General features: G+C 33.1%; 4 protein-coding genes across 4 annotated transcripts; all 4 read left to right on the top strand.

Moving 5' to 3' along the window:
• Positions 1-1238: 1238 nt before the first annotated feature.
• Positions 1239-2642, top strand: LOC131181992 (putative receptor-like protein kinase At3g47110). Its single transcript, XM_058150611.1, has one exon. The coding sequence runs from the start codon at positions 1239-1241 to the stop codon at positions 2640-2642; it is 1404 nt and encodes a 467-aa protein (XP_058006594.1).
• A 21-nt stretch (positions 2643-2663) lies between these two features.
• On the top strand, positions 2664-3271 carry LOC110643179 (probable LRR receptor-like serine/threonine-protein kinase At3g47570). Its single transcript, XM_058150610.1, has 2 exons — positions 2664-2886; positions 2988-3271. The coding sequence occupies exons 1-2, from the start codon at positions 2664-2666 to the stop codon at positions 3269-3271; spliced, it is 507 nt and encodes a 168-aa protein (XP_058006593.1).
• Positions 3272-7538: 4267 nt separating this feature from the next.
• Positions 7539-10750, top strand: LOC110661598 (putative receptor-like protein kinase At3g47110). The gene is made up of 3 exons (XM_058150609.1): positions 7539-9024; positions 9547-10233; positions 10338-10750. The coding sequence occupies exons 1-3, from the start codon at positions 7539-7541 to the stop codon at positions 10748-10750; spliced, it is 2586 nt and encodes an 861-aa protein (XP_058006592.1).
• A 4283-nt stretch (positions 10751-15033) lies between these two features.
• LOC110643181 (putative receptor-like protein kinase At3g47110) lies at positions 15034-18243 on the top strand. The gene is made up of 3 exons (XM_058150608.1): positions 15034-16519; positions 17042-17728; positions 17831-18243. The coding sequence occupies exons 1-3, from the start codon at positions 15034-15036 to the stop codon at positions 18241-18243; spliced, it is 2586 nt and encodes an 861-aa protein (XP_058006591.1).
• The last annotated feature ends 181 nt before the right edge of the window (positions 18244-18424 follow it).

Here is an 18424-nt window from a genome sequence, read left to right as displayed (position 1 = left end):
GCTCAAAAATGAAATTTTATTTTCTGATTACTTTTTCTCATCATGACCTTGGACACTACTATTGGAACATTTTTTAAGGTCTAAATCATTTTATATTGCAAGTTGAGACATGCAGCTGTTAACTTGGTTTGCTAACTGGTTTGCTAAAATTTTTAGTTTGCTAATGTGTTTGCTAAAAAGATTAGTTTACTAACCAGTTTACTGACTGCTACCAAAATTTTATTAGTTTGCTAAATGATCAGCGCTGCTCAACTTCGCACAAAAGGACAAAATAACGTCCATTTTGTCTTGGGCAGTGTGTATAACGTTCCAAATTCAAACGGTCTAAAATGATTTGGGACTATAAATACACCTTCCTTACTTCATTTACACTTGATGAAAGCTTACATTTGAACTCCAACTTTGATTTTTCATTTATTGCTTTCATTCAAGAGCTTTAAAGATTTTGAGCTATCATTGGCAAATCAACTCATCTCTTCTTTATAGTTTGATTTGTATTGAGTAAGAGTGAGTGTTGAAATATTAAATTGCATTTAAGAGAGGTTGTACAAGCACCTATTGAAGCTTAAGAGAGTAAGTGCTTGAGATAGCACTTGTGAAGGTTTCAAGCTACCTTGGTAAAAGCTTGGTGTTGAAAAGTTGTAAAGCGCTTTTGGTCTCTTGCCTTCAAAAGAGTAAATAGTGGAGAGAAGACTCAAAGAGGGTTCTTTGAGAGAGTGGATGTAGGCTAGTTAAGCCGAACCACTATAAAAATCATTGTGTTTGATCTCTCTAACCTGGATCTCCTTACTTTTGTGCAGTTTAAATTTTTTCTTTTATACTTGATATTGAATGTTGGTTGAATAGATTGAATTGATAAACTTGAGGACATATTGAGTGAGTTGAGAAATTAGTTGTATATTGTTTGATGCATGTTTTGTTAGATATTGCTATAAATATTGATTGAGGCTTGAATTGCAACTTAGGAACACATTGTTGAAACACATATTACTTTCATTTTATATAGAGAAGCACCAATTTTGCATAGCCACAATTTTTTATTAGGCTACAAGCAAGGGCCGAAAAATTGTTAAAGTCCAATTCACCCCCCTCTTGGACTATTTTGGGACAACAGAAACAACTTCAATGGAAAAATGCTTGTCCAGTTTGGACTCTTTCAACAGTTTAGATCGTTATATTTACAAAGCAATAACCTAGGTGGTCAGGAAGATCATGATGATTTACACTTCATCACATCTATGGCCAACTGTAGCAGTTTGAAATATATGGAATTATCTTTTAATCAGTTTACAGGAGTTTTGCCTACTTCAGTTGCCAATCTCTCTTCTACTCTTCAAGGTTTCGACATTGCGGGTAATCGAATATGTGGCAACCTCCCCCTAGGCTTATTTGATCTTGTTAACTTACCAAGGATAATCTTGCAAGCTAATCAAATTACAGGAACTATTCCCACGGAAATTGGTAAGCTTCAGAAATTAGAGGAACTATTTCTTGATAGAAATAGATTATTTGGGGAAATTCCTTCATCCATTGGAAACTTATCATCTTTGATTAGTCTTCAATTGGACGATAACAAATTACAAGGCAGCATCCCTTCCAGCTTTGGAAATTGTCATAATTTATTATTCCTAGGTCTTTCTAGGAATAGTCTTAGTGGAAGCATACCAAAACAATTTTTTCCTGTTTCTTCCAAGTTAGTTTCAGTAGTTCTATCTCAAAACCATTTGGTTGGATCTCTCCCTCTTGAAATAGGCAATTTATTCAATTTGAATGAATTTTATATTTCCTACAACAATTTGTCTGGAAACATTCCTGGTAACCTTGGTCAGTGCAGTAGCCTTGAGTTCCTTTTCATGCGCAGTAACAATATTCAAGGTGCCATGCCCATGTCATTGATATCTTTAAAAGGTCTTAGACAATTTGATCTTTCTCAGAATAACAAGTCTGGCCAAATTCCAACGTATTTAGGGAAATTTGCCTTGGAATATTCGAATTTGTCATTCAACAATTTTGAGGGTGAGGTTCCAACGGAAGGCGTTTTTGCAAATGTGAGTTCAATATCACTTGAAGGTAACAAGAGGCTTTGTGGGGGCATTCCAGAACTACGGCTGCCAAGATGTATCATTGATGAATCGAAGAAAAGAAAATTACGTCTGGTTAAAATAGTTGTGATCACGATATCATGTATTTCGGGTGTCCTCATCTTGTCAGCCTCCTTATATTATTGGTTCAAAAAGCAGAAGAGAAAGCAATCTCCAGGTTCTTTGGAAATGAAATCTTTTCGAAAACTTTCTTATCAAAGGATTCTCAAAGCAACTGAAGGGTTTTCCACAGCAAACTTTCTTGGCGCGGGGAGATTTCGATCTGTCTACAAAGGCACCCTTGAGGAGGATGGAGCAATCGTTGCAGTAAAAGTACTCAACCTTCAACAAAGAGGAGCTGAAAAAAGTTTAATGGCTGAATGCAAAGTCTTGCAAAACATACGTCATCGAAATCTTGTGAGGATCATGACATCTTGCTCAACTATTGATTTCCAAGGAAATGATTTCAAGGCACTTGTTTATGAGTACATGCCGAATGGAAACCTGGACAAGTGGTTGCATCCACGTTCAGAAATACATGCTGAGCCAACTGAACAATAGAGCCTGAGCCTTCTTCAGGGAATGAACATTGCCATAGATGTAGGGAGCGCACTAGATTATCTTCATCATGGTTGCCAAAAGCCAATCATTCATTGTGATCTAAAGCCGGGCAATGATCTCCTGGATAATGATATGGTTGCTCACATTGGAGATTTTGGGCTAGCAAAGTTGCTCTCTCAACTCACAAATCCAATTCAAAGCAGCTCAGTCGGAGTGAGAGGCACAGTTGGCTATGCAGCACCAGGTAATCTTACCCTCTTGTTTGATACATGGTTTCTTTACATTCTTTATTTACTTTCAAAATTCATTTCTCAATTTTTTTTTCCAAATTTTTTTCAATTCTAGAATATGGATTAGGCAGGGAGCCATCAACAAGTGGAGATGTTTATAGCTATGGGATCCTGCTACTAGAGATGGTGTCAGCCAAAAAACCCACGAATGATATCTTTGTGGAAGGTCTAAGCCTTCACAATTTTGTAAGGATGGCATTGCCTGATCGAATATTGGAGATTGTAGATCCTATTCTCTTGCAAGAAGAAGAAGAGGCGAGATTAAATAGCAATCAAGGTCCAACACAAGCAAGAAATGAAAGCAAATTTGAATGCTTAAGTTCTATGATCAATGTTTGAGTAGCATGTTCCATGGAGTCTCCGCAAGAAAGAATGGGCATAAGTAATGCAGTCCATGAGCTGCATTCAATCACAAACAATTACATGCGAGCTAGAACAGGGCCATCCACACGCAGAAGTAAGTAATTCATTGCTTCCAATACCGAAGAAACATAAAATGAAGAAAATGTGTCTGAAAACTTATTTTATAATGAATTTATTTAGTGTTTTCTTCTTTTTTCTTCAATTAACTCAATATAGGATCATAAAGTTGATTTGAAGTGATGAAAGCAGCTAAAGGAGTAGAGTTTATAAGTGCAAGTCTTTATCAATATATTTATATTCATTATGATCATTTAATTGACAGCATAATGTGAAAAAGTGAAGATGTCAGAGCTCTAGCTATATATTGGAGAGAAAGGTCAGTTCAGAACAAAATAAATAAAAGAAGTATAATTACTGCACCAGAAATGAAAGATGACTTCTTTTTCTTTATGCATTCTCTCACTGTCAATTTCTTTATGTATAGGTTTGTTCAAGTTTCTCTGATATTGGAAGTGGTTACAGCAAGTTGTTGTGGCAAGTTAAATATAGCCCTTAGCAAGTTTGTCTTCCAGTGAAATAAATCATGTTTTTTTTTACCAAAAGCAGAGTTCATTTCCTGTCCACATTCATGTGGCTCTTGATGGGATTGAGTGCGCAAGCTTATGTGATTATGAGAATGACTGTATTACTAGAATAACCCCTGTTGTCTTTTGAATATATAGTAGCAATAATGTGTTATCTTAAAGAGAATATGAATCTTCCCTGCCAACTGGATTGATGGAATGTAAATCTTTTAGAGGAAAAAAACAAAAAAGAGCAAGCTTTATTTTCTTTTGAATCAAATGGTAAATTGATAAGTGAGTTTTCATTGAACTACAAGTTCTGTTCAGCAATATTAGCTCTTTTAGTAATTATTAGCTGTTTTAGTAGCTGTCAGCTATTTTACTAGTCGTTAGCTGTTAATAGTTAGTTATTTATATAGCTGTTAAAGTAGAAATGTTTGGTAAAAATAACTGTTCAATTAGATGTTAAATGTAAAAATGGTGATGTAATTAGTTAAAATGCTACTTTAATCTCTAAAAGCTAGAAGGATAGCTTTTCATAAGGTACTCTCTCAACCTCTAACATTAGTGTATAAATATTATGCCACGAACAATATAAATAAGAGAAATAGTATTTTGACATCGATCAAAATACTAAACGCTATCTTAAAAACTGTTGACGAACAGAGTCATAAGCTGAAATAAAAAGTTTAGTCTAACTTGATCTAGTGGCTGAAGGCATAAAATCAAATTCGAATGTCCATTCATAAGGAAATCATTTCTTGCAAATGATTTTATAATTGTTTTCTTGTAAAAGCAATACTATCCAATTTCTAAATAGGGAATATCTCAGTTTGTTTGTATTATTTTATTTTCTTGAATATCTTAAAAATCATATGTATATATTTTTTTTAAAAAAATGTATATAATTTTTCATTGTAAAATTGTTGGCTAGAAGATACATGAAGAAAATGGTTGGACATATACTTAAACAAAATTGTGTTATATTTTTTTACTCTTTTCCAAAACAGGGAAAGGGAAAAGTCATATTAAGAGCACTGTACCACTTGTTCTGTAAGACCATTTGTTTACGTTTTGCTTTTCCAACTACTTTTAATCATAGTGCTCTTTTCAATCGTGCTTGACACTTTGTTTAGCCAATGTAATGGGCACTTTATCAAAGGGCAATAGGCCGATGAAATCACCTTCGTTTGCCCTTTTTATTAGGTGTTTGGTTTTCATTCCATTACGATTCTTGCTAAAAACTACAATCGGAACCAAATCTTCACTTTTTTAAATTTTAGCAATTAGAATTGGAATCAAACTTGGGTTTTGGTTTTAATTTCTGTTTGATTCTAAGCAATTTCGATAAGGTTCTGATTCTAATTTCGATTCTTTTTTATTTAAATTTTGATTTTAATTTTATTTCCAATGGTAATATTTACAATTAAAATTACAATATTCTTATGTTCATTTTAAAATGAAAAATATAATATTAAATTTCTAATATGAAAACAATAATAAAAATATTAATATAAAAAATATATTCCTTAATAAAAAATTTATAATATCTTTTACATATTTCTTAATTATATAATGTTTAACTAAAAGATACATATATAATTAAGAATTAAAAGTATGTTATATGGCTAACATGTGATTTAATCATATAATTAAGGATTATAAGATGAATTAATGTATTTAATATTAAAATTATTTTAGAAAGTTAGAAAATAAAAAAATAATATGAAATTATATATACTTATAATTAAACATAAATGAAGATAACATATATGTATATATTATAATTTTATTGAAATTATAAAATATATCTACAAAATATAATAAAATTGTATAAAATTGGTTTTTCCCCTTCGGTTCTTGACAAATAATTAGAGCTGAATTAAAACAATAATTATAATTTCGATTCGGTATGATTTTGTTTTCACAGTAATAATTTTTTTTCGATTTTAATACAGTTCGATATAATTCTTCGGTTAAGAACTCCTAACAACCATGCACACCCTACTTTCTATGCAGTGAGCTTTAAATTACCATTAGTCTTCTAACTTTACGCCATTTTCATGGATAAACTCAAATCTAATGGAAACATCTAATCTATGGATTAGAAAAAGAAAATAATTATGACTGTATCACTAGAATCATTAGCTCCTGTTGTCTTTTGAATATTTAGTAACAATGTGTCTATCTTAAAGAGAATATAAATCTTCCCTGCCAACTGAAAAATAGTGTGAAGAAGAGAGGAAGAAAGACCTTATGCATATGTATTGCACAATGAGCAGGGCAATTATGAGTTTTATGACAATTGGATTGATGGAATGTAAATCTTTTAGGGGGAAAAAAAAAACTAAAAAAGAGCAAGCTTTATTTTCTTTTGAATCTAATGGTAAATTGATAAGTGAGTTAGTCTTCCTTGAAATATAAACTGAATAAAAAAGCTTAGCCTAACTTAGTTTTGCCTAACTTAGTTTAATGGCAGAAGGCATATAATCAAATTAGAGTCTCACTAGCTTAGAGGCGAAACTATGACTATGGTTTGGGGGTCATGCCCCATCTCAAGTTTGCAAAATTTTTATTTAAGCCCTTATATTTTCTATAAATTTTGTTGGAAGTATATCTTTGGCCCCAAACCAAAAATAAAGAAAAAAAATTTTCAAATTATTTTAAGATTTATTAGTTAATTAGTATGAAAATTTTCTAAAATTACATATAAAAAAAATAAATCACAAGTATAAACAATGAGTACAACGTGCAATACATGTTAAAAAAAACCAATAATAAAAAAGTCAATATAAATTTAAAATCATTATAAATATCCATCATTAGATTATGAAAACTATAGTTTAAAAAGTATATGGATATAATAAATAAGAATTTCTAAAAATATTTAGAAGGTATGTTGTTAAAATTTATAATTTTTTTTTACATTTTTAATATCTTTTCTAAATTTAAATACTATATTATTTTATTAATAATTTTAAAAAGTAAGATATATTTACGGAATATGAGAGTAAACTTCTAGTTGATAATAATATACTATTTTACTTTGACTCTCCCAAAATGTGTGCCAAGCTCATATATATATATATATATATATGTATATATATTTATTTTATATTCTTTTTATCTTTTGCCAAATAAGAAAAGGGAAAAGTCTTATTAAGAACCCCCTAGTACTGCATTATATTAAAAATCTTAATAATCATAGTGCTTTTTCCAACCGTGATTGACACTTTGTTTAGCCAGAGTAGGGGGCACTTCATCAGAAAGCAAAAGCCAATAGGCCGATGAAGTCACCATCATTTGCCCCTTAATTTCTACAGGATGCTAGAAAAGCAGAAAATGCACCAAATTAGCAACTAATATTTAACGATAATGCTGTATATTTACATATTAAATTAAACTTGTAACAATGTGAACCCATTATCTTAGGACTAAGTAGAGTTTTAAATTAATGTTCTTTGTGTTTTAACTTTTACACCATTTTCATAAATAGAGGTAAATCTGGAGGAACCATCTAATCTATGGATAGCCAGATAATAAAATAATCACGAGTTAGCCCAACATTTACTCTTTTGCATTAGGCTGTCATGCATATTTAATCAAACTAAATGTGTTAGTATTCGAACTACAAGCACAGATTAGAAAAAGAAATAAATAAAGCAATTTTCTGTTCAGAAATGAGGAGGTTGACTGTCCTCTTTCCATTTTCTGTGAAATGCATTGTCCTCTTACTCATAATGCGTTCGAGCTTGGAAGCTCCTTCCATTGATTCTGCCACAACCGGTAGTGGGAATGAGACGGATCATCTTGCTTTATTAGAATTCAAGGCAAAGATTGTTCATGACCCTCAAAATGTCATGAGCTCATGGAATGATTCTGCTCATTTCTGCAACTGGGAAGGCGTCACCTGTGGTCGCAAACATAAAAGAGTCACCAAGCTCAATCTTCAATCTCAAGGCTTGGTGGGTTCTTTGTCTCCTTATATTGGAAACTTGAGTTTCCTTAGGGAGATTAGATTAAGAAACAACACCCTGAGTGGTAAAATCCCTGCTGAATTTGGCCACTTGTTTAGGCTACAAGTTTTGGAGCTGTTTTTCAACCAACTTGAAGGGAAAATTCCATCACACTTGGCCCTCTGTTCAAAACTCAGGGTTCTGGACATGGGATTCAACAAGCTAGAAAACATTCCAACTGAGCTTGCCAATTTGTCTATGCTTATAGAGCTTCGGATGCAATCAAATAGATTGACAGGAGCACTTCCACCTTTCATCGGGAACCTGAGCTCACTGGAAGATTTTTCTGTCGCTATCAATTTCCTTGGTGGAAGTATTCCAGATGCCCTGGGACAACTAAATCGCATGTTAGCAATCGGACTTAGTGAGAACAATTTCTCAGGTATTATCCCTCCAGTCATCTATAATATTTCTTCCATCCGTATTTTCTCTATGAATGGTAACTCGCTTCATGGAAGCCTTCCATCAGACATGGGCATCCTCCTCCCTCATCTGCAGCATCTCCAACTGCATGATAACTACCTCAGTGGATCAATTCCAGTGTCATTATCCAATGCCTCAAAACTTCGACAACTTTCTTTAGCAAGAAACAATTTCAACGCAAATGTGCTTGTCCAGTTTGGACTCCTCAAACAGCTTCAATGGTTAATTTTACAAGGCAATAGTCTAGGTGGTCAGGGAGATCATGGTGATTTAAACTTTATAACATCTATGGCCAACTGTAGCAGTTTGCAATATATGGATTTATCCTTTAATCAGTTCACAGGAGCATTGCCCACTACGGTGGCCAATCTCTCTTCTACTCTTCGACTGTTCGCAGTTGCGAGTAATCGAATATATGGCAATCTCCCCCTGGGCTTATTTGATCTTGTTAACTTACCAAGGATAATCTTGGAAAAAAATCAAATTACAGGAACTATTCCCGCGGAAATTGGAAGGCTTCAGAAATTAGAGGAACTGTTTCTCGATAGAAATAGATTATTTGGGGAAATTCCTTCATCCATTGGAAACTTATCATCTTTGATTAGTCTTCGATTGGACGATAACAAATTACAAGGCAACATCCCCTCCAGCTTTGGAAATTGTCATAACTTATTATTCCTAAGACTTTCTAGGAATAATCTTAGTGGATCCATACCAAAACAATTTTTTCCTGCTTCTTCCAAGTTAGTTTCAGTAGATCTATCTCGAAACCATTTGATTGGATCTCTCCCTCCTGAAATAGGCAATTTATTCAATTTGAATGAATTTTATATTTCCTACAACAAGTTGTCTGGAAACATTCCTGTTAACCTTGGTCAGTGCAGTAGCCTTGAGTTCCTTTTCATGCGCAGTAACAATATTCAAGGTACCATGCCCATGTCATTGATATCTTTAAAAGGTCTTAGACAATTTGATCTTTCTCAGAATAACATGTCTGGCCAAATTCCAACGTATTTAGGGAAATTTGCCTTGGAATATTTGAATTTGTCATTCAACAATTTTGAGGGTGAGGTTCCAACGGAAGGCGTTTTCGCAAATGTGAGTTCAATATCTCTTGAAGGTAACAAGAGGCTTTGTGGGGGTATTCCAGAACTACGGCTGCCAAGATGTATCATTGATGAATCGAAGAAAAGAAAATTACGTCTGGTTAAAATAGTTGTGATCACGATATCATGTATTTTGGGTGTCCTTATCTTGTCTGCCTCCTTATATTGTTGGTTCAAAAAGCAGAAGAGAAATCAATCTCCAGGTTCTGTGGAAATGAAATCTTTTCGAAAACTTTCTTATCAAAGGATTCTCAAAGCAACTGATGGGTTTTCCACTGCAAATTTTCTTGGCGCAGGGAGATTTGGATCTGTCTACAAAGGCACCCTTGAGGAGGATGGAGCAATCGTTGCAGTAAAAGTACTCAACCTTCAACAGAGAGGAGCTGAAAAAAGTTTTATGGCTGAGTGCAAAGTCTTGCAAAACGTACGTCATCGAAATCTTGTGAGGATCATGACATCTTGCTCAAGTATTGATTTCCAAGGAAATGATTTCAAGGCACTTGTTTATGAGTACATGCCGAATGGAAACCTGAGCAAGTGGTTGCATCCACGTTCAGAAATATATGCTGAGCCAGCTGAACAATGGAGTCTGAGCCTTCTTCAGAGAATGAACATTGCCATAGATGTAGCGAGCGCACTAGATTATCTTCATCATGGTTGCCAAAAGCCAATCATTCATTGTGATCTAAAGCCAGGCAATGTTCTCCTGGATGATGATATGGTTGCTCACATTGGAGATTTTGGGCTAGCAAAGTTTCTCTCTCAACTCACAATTCCAATTCAAAGCAGCTCAGTCGGAGTGAGAGGCACAGTTGGCTATGCAGCACCAGGTAATCTTTACCCTCTTGTTTGATACATGATTTCTTTACATTCTTTATTTACTTTCAAAATTCATTTCTCAATTTTTTATTTTCCAAATTTTTTTCAATTCTAGAATATGGACTAGGAAGTGAGCCATCAACAAGTGGAGATGTTTATAGCTATGGAATCCTGCTACTAGAGATGGTGACAGCCAAAAAACCCACGGATGATATCTTTGTGGAAGGTCTCAGCCTTCACAATTTTGCAAGGATGGCATTGCCTGTCCAAATATTGGAGATTGTAGACCCTATTCTCTTGCAAGAAGAAGAAGAAGAAGCGAGATTAAATAGCAACCAAGGTCCAACACAAGCAAGAAATGAAAGCAAATTTGAATGCTTAAGTTCTATGATTAATGTTGGGGTAGCATGTTCCATGGATTCTCCGCAAGAAAGAATGGACATAAGTAATGCAGTCAAGGAGTTGCATTCAATCAGAAACAATTATATGCGAGCTAGAACAGGGCCATCCACACACAGAAGTAAGTAATTCATTGCTTCCAATACCAAATGTCTAAGAAGAAACGTAAAATGAAGAAAATGTGCCTGTAAACGTATTTTATAATGAATTTATTTAATGTTTTCTTCTTTTTTCTTCAATTAACTCGATATAGGATCATGAAGTTGACTTGAAGTGATGAAAGCAGCTAAAGGAGTAGAGTTTATTAAGTGTAAGTCTATATCAATATATTTATATTCGTTGTGATCATTTAATTGATAGCATAATAGGAAAAAATATAGATGACAGAGCTCTAGCTATATATTGGAGAGAAAGTTTAGTTCAGAACAAAACAAATAAATAAAAGAAGTATAATTACTGCACCAGAAATGAAAGATGACTCCTTTTTCTTTATGCATTCTCTCACTGTCAATTTCTTTATGTACAGGTTTGTTCAAGTTTCTCTGATATTGGAAGTGGTTACAGCAAGTTGTTGTGGCAAGTTAAATATAGCCCTTAGCAAGTTTATCTTCCAGTGAAATAAATCATGTTTTTTTTTACCAAAAGCAGAGTTCATTTCCTGTCCACATTCATGTGGCTCTTGATGGGATTGAGTGCGCAAGCTTATGTGATTATGAGAATGACTGTATTACTAGAATCATTAACCCCTGTTGTCTTTTGAATATTTAGTACCAATAAAATGCGTTATCTTAAAGAGAATATGAATCTTCCCTGCCAACTGGATTGATGGCATGGAAATCTTTTAGAGGAAAAAAACAAAAAAGAGCAAGCTTTATTTTCTTTTGAATCAAATGGTAAATTGATAAGTGAGTTAGTTTTCGTTGAAATACAGGCTCTATTCGGTAATATTAGCAGCTTTAGTAACTATTAGCTGTTTTAGTGGCTGTCAGCTATTTTATTAGTTGTTAGCCGTTAGATATTAGCTGTTAGTAATTAGTTGTTTATATAGCTGTTAAAATAGAAATTTTTGGTTAAAAATAGCTATTCGATTAGTTGTTAAATATAAAAATGGTAATATAATTAATTAAAATGTTACCTCAACCTCTAAAAGCTAGAAGGATAGCTTTTTATAAGCTACTCTCTCAACCTCTAACACTAGTATATAAATATTATGCCACCGAATAGTATAAATAAGAAAAATAATATTTTGATCCTAATAAAAAAACTAATCGCTACCTTAAAAACTTAAAAACTGTTGGTGAACATAGTCATAAACTGAAATAAAATGTTTAGTCTAACTTGATCTAGTGGTTAAAGGCATATAACTAGATTTGAGTCACCACTCTTAAGGAAATCATTTATGGCAACTGGTTTTATAATTGCTCTCTTGTAAAACCAATACTATCCAATTTCTAAATAGGGGATATCTGTCTGTCTGTAATATTTTGTTTTCTTGAATATCTTAAAAATTATATATATATATTTTCTAAAAAAAAATTGTATATAATTTTTCATTGTAAAATTGTTGGCTAGAAGATACATGAACAAAATGGTTGGACACATAGGTAAGCAAAATTGTGTTATATTCTTTTTGTCTTTTCCAAAACAGGGGAAGGGAAAAGTCATATTAAGAGCCCTTTACTCCTGCATTAATCTCAGCATACAGTTTTTCATGTTCTGTAAGACCATTTGTTTACGTTTTGCTCTTCCAACTACTTTTAATCATAATACTCTTTTCAATCTTGCTTGACACTTTGTTTAGCCAATGTAATGGGCACTTCATCAAAGGGCAATAGGCCGATGAAGTCACCTTCGTTTGCCCTTTTTACTAGGTGTTTGGTTTTGATTCCATTACGATTCTTGCTAAAAACCGCAACCGGAACCAAATCTTCACTTTTTTAAATTTTAGCAATCAGAATTAGAACCAAACTTCAGTTTTGGTTTCAGTTTCAGTTTGATTCTAAGCAATTTTCATAAGGTTTTGATTCTAGTTTTGGTTCTTTTTTGTGTAAATTTTGATTTTAATTTTATTTCAAATATTAATTTTTACAACTAAAATTATAATATTTTTGTGTTCATTTTAAAATAAAAAATACAATATTAAATTTCTAATATGAAAACAATAATAAAAATATTAATACAAACATTAAAATAATAATATTAATATAAAAAATATATTCCTTAATAAGAAATTTATCTTATCTTTTACATATTTCTTAATTATACAATTCTTAACTAAAAGATACATATATAATTAAGAATTAAAAAGTATAGTATGTGGCTAACATGTGATTTAGTCATATAATTAAGGATTATAAGATGATTTAATCTATTTACTATTAAAATTATTCTAAAAAGTTCGAAAAATAAAAAAATAATATAAAATTATATATACTTCTTCTTAAACATAAATGAAGATAACATATATAAATGAAGATAACATATATGTATATATTATAATTTTATTGAAATTATAAAATATATCTAAAAAATATAATAAAATTGTATAAAACCGGTTTTTCCCCCTTCGGTTCTTGACAAATAATTAGAGCTGAACTAAAACAATAATTGTAATTTTGATTCGGTATGATTTTATTTTTACAGTAATGATTTTGTTAAGATTTTAATACAGTTCAATATAATTCTTTAGTTAAGAACTCCTAAGAACCATGCGCGCCCTACTCTCTATACAGTGAGTTTTAAATTACCGTTAGTCTTCTAACTTTACGCCATTTTCATGGATAAACGCAAATCTAATGGAAACATCTAATCTAAGGATTAGAAAAAAAAAATAATTATGACAGTATCACTAGAATCATTAACCCCTGTTGTCTTTTGAATATTTAGTAACAATACAATGTGTCTATCTTAAAGAGAATATAAATCTTCCCTGCCAACTGAAAAATAGTGTGAAGAAGAGAGGAAGAAAGACCTTATGCATATGTATTGCACAATGAGCAGGGCAATTATGAGTTTTATGACAATTGGATTGATGGAATGTAAATCTTTTAGGGAAAAAAAAAAACAACCTTTATTTTCTTTTGAATCAAATGGTAAATTGATAAGTAAGTTAGTCTTCCTTGAAATATAAACTGAATAAAAAAGCTTAGCCTAACTTAGTTTAATGACTGAAGGCATATAATCAAATTAGAGTCTCACTCGCTTAGAGGCGAAACTATGTTTATGGTTTGGGGGCCATGCCCCATCTTAAGTTTGCAAAATTTTTATTTAAGCCCTTATATTTTCTATAAATGTTGTTGCAAATATATCTTTGGCCCCCAAACCAAAAATAAAGAAAAAAATTTTCAAATTATTTTAAGATTTATTAGTTAATTAGTATGAAAATTTTCTAAAATTACATATAAAAAAAATAAATCACGAGTATAAACAATGACTACAACGTGCAATACATGTTAAAAAAAACTAATAATAAAAAAGTCAATATAAATTTAAAATCATTATAAATATCCATCATTAGATTATGAAAACTATAGTTAAAAAAGTATATGGATATAATAAATAAGAATTTCTAAAAATATTTAGAAGGTATGTTGTTAAAATTTATAATTTTGTTTACATTTTTAATATCTTTTCTAAATTTAAATACTATATTATTTTATTAATAATTTTAAAAAGTAAGATATATTTACGGAATATGCGAGTAAGTTTCTAGTTGATAATAATATACTATTTTACTTTGACTCTCCCAAAATGTGAGCCAAGCTCATATATATATATATATATATATATATATATATATATATATATATATATATATATATATATATATATATATATATATATATTATATTCTTTTAATCTTTTGCCAAATAAGAAAAGGGAAAAGTCCTATTAAGAACCCCTTAGTACTGCATTACATTAAAAATCTTAATAATCATAGTGCTTTTTCTAACCGTGATTGACACTTTGTTTAGCCAGAGTAGGGGGCACTTCATCAGAAAGCAAAAGCCAATAGGCCGATGAAGTCACCATCATTTGCCCCTTAATTTCTACAGGATGCTAGAAAAGCAGAAAATGCACCAAATTAACAACTAATATTTAACGATAATGCTGTATATTTACATATTAAATTAAACTTGTAACAATGTGAACCCATTATCTTAGGACTAAGTCGAGTTTTAAATTAATGTTCTTTGTGTTTTAACTTTTACACCATTTTCATAGATAGAGGTAAATCTGGAGGAACCATCTAATCTATGGATAGCCAGATAATAAAATAATCATGAGTTAGCCCAACATTTACTCTTTTGAATTAGGCTGTCATGCATATTTAATCAAACTAAATGTGTTAGTATTCGAACTATAAGCACAGATTAGAAAAAGAAATAACTAAAGCAATTTTCTGTTCAGAAATGAGGAGGTTGAGTGTCCTCTTTCCATTTTCTGTGAAATGCATTGTCCTCTTACTCATAATGCGTTCGAGCTTGGAAGCTCCTTCCATTGATGCTGCCACAACCGGTAGTGGGAATGAGACAGATCATCTTGCTTTATTAGAATTCAAGGCAAAGATTGTTCATGACCCTCAAAATGTCATGAGCTCATGGAATGATTCTGCTCATTTCTGCAACTGGGAAGGCGTCACCTGTGGTCGCAAACATAAAAGAGTCACCATACTCAATCTTCAATCTCAAGGCTTGGTGGGTTCTTTGTCTCCTTATATTGGAAACTTGAGTTTCCTTAGGGAGATTAGATTAAGAAACAACACCCTGAGTGGTAAAATCCCTGCTGAATTTGGCCACTTGTTTAGGCTACAAGTTTTGGAGCTGTTTTTCAACCAACTTGAAGGGAAAATTCCATCACACTTGTCCCTCTGTTCAAAACTCAGGGTTCTGGACATGGGATTCAACAAGCTAGAAAACATTCCAACTGAGCTTACCAATTTGTCTATGCTTATAGAGCTTCGGATGCAATCAAATAGATTGACAGGAGCACTTCCACCTTTCATCGGGAACCTGAGCTCACTGGAAGATTTTTCTGTTGCTATCAATTTCCTTGGTGGAAGTATTCCAGATGCCCTGGGACAACTAAATCGCATGTTAGCAATCGGACTTGGTGAGAACAATTTCTCAGGTATTATCCCTCCAGTCATCTATAATATTTCTTCCATCCGTATTTTCTCTATGAATGGTAACTCGCTTCATGGAAGCCTTCCATCAGACGTGGGCATCCTCCTCCCTCATCTGCAGCAGCTCCAACTGCATGATAACTACCTCAGTGGATCAATTCCAGTGTCATTATCCAATGCCTCAAAACTTCAACAACTTTCTTTAGCAAGAAACAATTTCAACGCAAATGTGCTTGTCCAGTTTGGACTCCTCAAACAGCTTCAATGGTTAATTTTACAAGGCAATAGTCTAGGTGGTCAGGGAGATCATGGTGATTTAAACTTTATAACATCTATGGCCAACTGTAGCAGTTTGCAATATATGGATTTATCCTTTAATCATTTCACAGGAGCATTGCCCACTTCGGTGGCCAATCTCTCTTCTACTCTTCGACTGTTCGCAGTTGCGAGTAATCGAATATATGGCAATCTCCCCCTGGGCTTATTTGATCTTGTTAACTTACCAAGGATAATCTTGCAAAATAATCAAATTACAGGAACTATTCCCGCGGAAATTGGAAAGCTTCAGAAATTAGAGGAACTGTTTCTCGATAGAAATAGATTATTTGGGGAAATTCCTTCATCCATTGGAAACTTATCATCTTTGATTAGTCTTCAATTGGACGATAACAAATTAGAAGGCAACATCCCCTCCAGCTTTGGAAATTGTCATAACTTATTATTCCTAAGACTTTCTAGGAATACTCTTAGTGGATCCATACCAAAACAATTTTTTCCTGCTTCTTCCAAGTTAGTTTCAGTAGATCTATCTCGAAACCATTTGATTGGATCCCTCCCTCCTGAAATAGGCAATTTATTCAATTTGAATGAATTTTATATTTCCTACAACAAGTTGTCTGGAAACATTCCTGTTAACCTTGGTCGGTGCAGTAGCCTTGAGTTCCTTTTCATGCGCAGTAACAATATTCAAGGTACCATGCCCATGTCATTGATATCTTTAAAAGGTCTTAGACAATTTGATCTTTCTCAGAATAACATGTCTGGCCAAATTCCAACGTATTTAGGGAAATTTGCCTTGGAATATTTGAATTTGTCATTCAACAATTTTGAGGGTGAGGTTCCAACGGAAGGCGTTTTTGCAAATGTGAGTTCAATATCACTTGAAGGTAACAAGAGGCTTTGTGGGGGCATTCAAGAACTACAGCTGCCAAGATGTATCATTGATGAATCGAAGAAAAGAAAACTACGTCTGGTTAAAATAGTTGTGATCACGATATCATGTATTTCGGGTGTCCTTATCTTGTCTGCCTCCTTATATTGTTGGTTCAAAAAGCAGAAGAGAAAGCAATCTCCAGGTTCTGTGGAAATGAAATCTTTTCGAAAACTTTCTTATCAAAGGATTCTCAAAGCAACTGATGGGTTTTCCACTGCAAATTTTCTTGGCGCGGGGAGATTTGGATCTGTCTACAAAGGCACCCTTGAGGAGGATGGAGCAATCGTTGCAGTAAAAGTACTCAACCTTCAACAAAGAGGAGCTGAAAAAAGTTTTATGGCTGAGTGCAAAGTCTTGCAAAACATACGTCATCGAAATCTTGTGAGGATCATGACATCTTGCTCAAGTATTGATTTCCAAGGAAATGATTTCAAGGCACTTGTTTATGAGTACATGCCGAATGGAAACCTGAGCAAGTGGTTGCATCCACGTTCAGAAATATATGCTGAGCCAGCTGAACAATGGAGTCTGAGCCTTCTTCAGAGAATGAACATTGCCATAGATGTAGCAAGCGCACTAGATTATCTTCATCATGGTTGCCAAAAGCCAATCATTCATTGTGATCTAAAGCCAGGCAATGTTCTCCTGGATGATGATATGGTTGCTCACATTGGAGATTTTGGGCTAGCAAAGTTTCTCTCTCAACTCACAAATCCAATTCAAAGCAGCTCAGTCGGAGTGAGAGGCACAGTTGGCTATGCAGCACCAGGTAATCTTACCCTCTTGTTTGATACATGATTCTTTACATTCTTTATTTACTTTCAAAATTCATTTCTCAATTTTTTATTTTCCAATTTTTTTTCAATTCTAGAATATGGACTAGGAAGTGAGCCATCAACAAGTGGAGATGTTTATAGCTATGGGATCCTGCTACTTGAGATGGTGACAGCCAAAAAACCCACGGATGATATCTTTGTGGAAGGTCTCAGCCTTCACAATTTTGCAAGGATGGCATTGCCTGTCCAAATATTGGAGATTGTAGACCCTATTCTCTTGCAAGAAGAAGAAGAAGAAGCGAGATTAAATAGCAATCAAGGTCCAACACAAGCAAGAAATGAAAGCAAATTTGAATGCTTAAGTTTTATGATAAATGTTGGGGTAGCATGTTCCATGGATTCTCCGCAAGAAAGAATGGACATAAGTAATGCAGTCAAGGAGTTGCATTCAATCAGAAACAATTATATGCGAGCTAGAACAGGGCCATCCACACACAGAAGTAAGTAATTCATTGCTTCCAATACCAAATGTCTAAGAAGAAACGTAAAATGAAGAAAATGTGCCTGTAAACGTATTTTATAATGAATTTATTTAATGTTTTCTTCTTTTTTCTTCAATTAACTCGATATAGGATCATGAAGTTGACTTGAAGTGATGAAAGCAGCTAAAGGAGTAGAGTTTATTAAGT

Source organism: Hevea brasiliensis, chromosome 8 (genome assembly GCF_030052815.1).
Source record: "Hevea brasiliensis isolate MT/VB/25A 57/8 chromosome 8, ASM3005281v1, whole genome shotgun sequence".
Lineage (NCBI taxonomy): Eukaryota > Viridiplantae > Streptophyta > Magnoliopsida > Malpighiales > Euphorbiaceae > Hevea > Hevea brasiliensis.
Note: the sequence above shows the minus strand (reverse complement) of the source record. Positions and strands in the feature narration are given on the sequence as shown.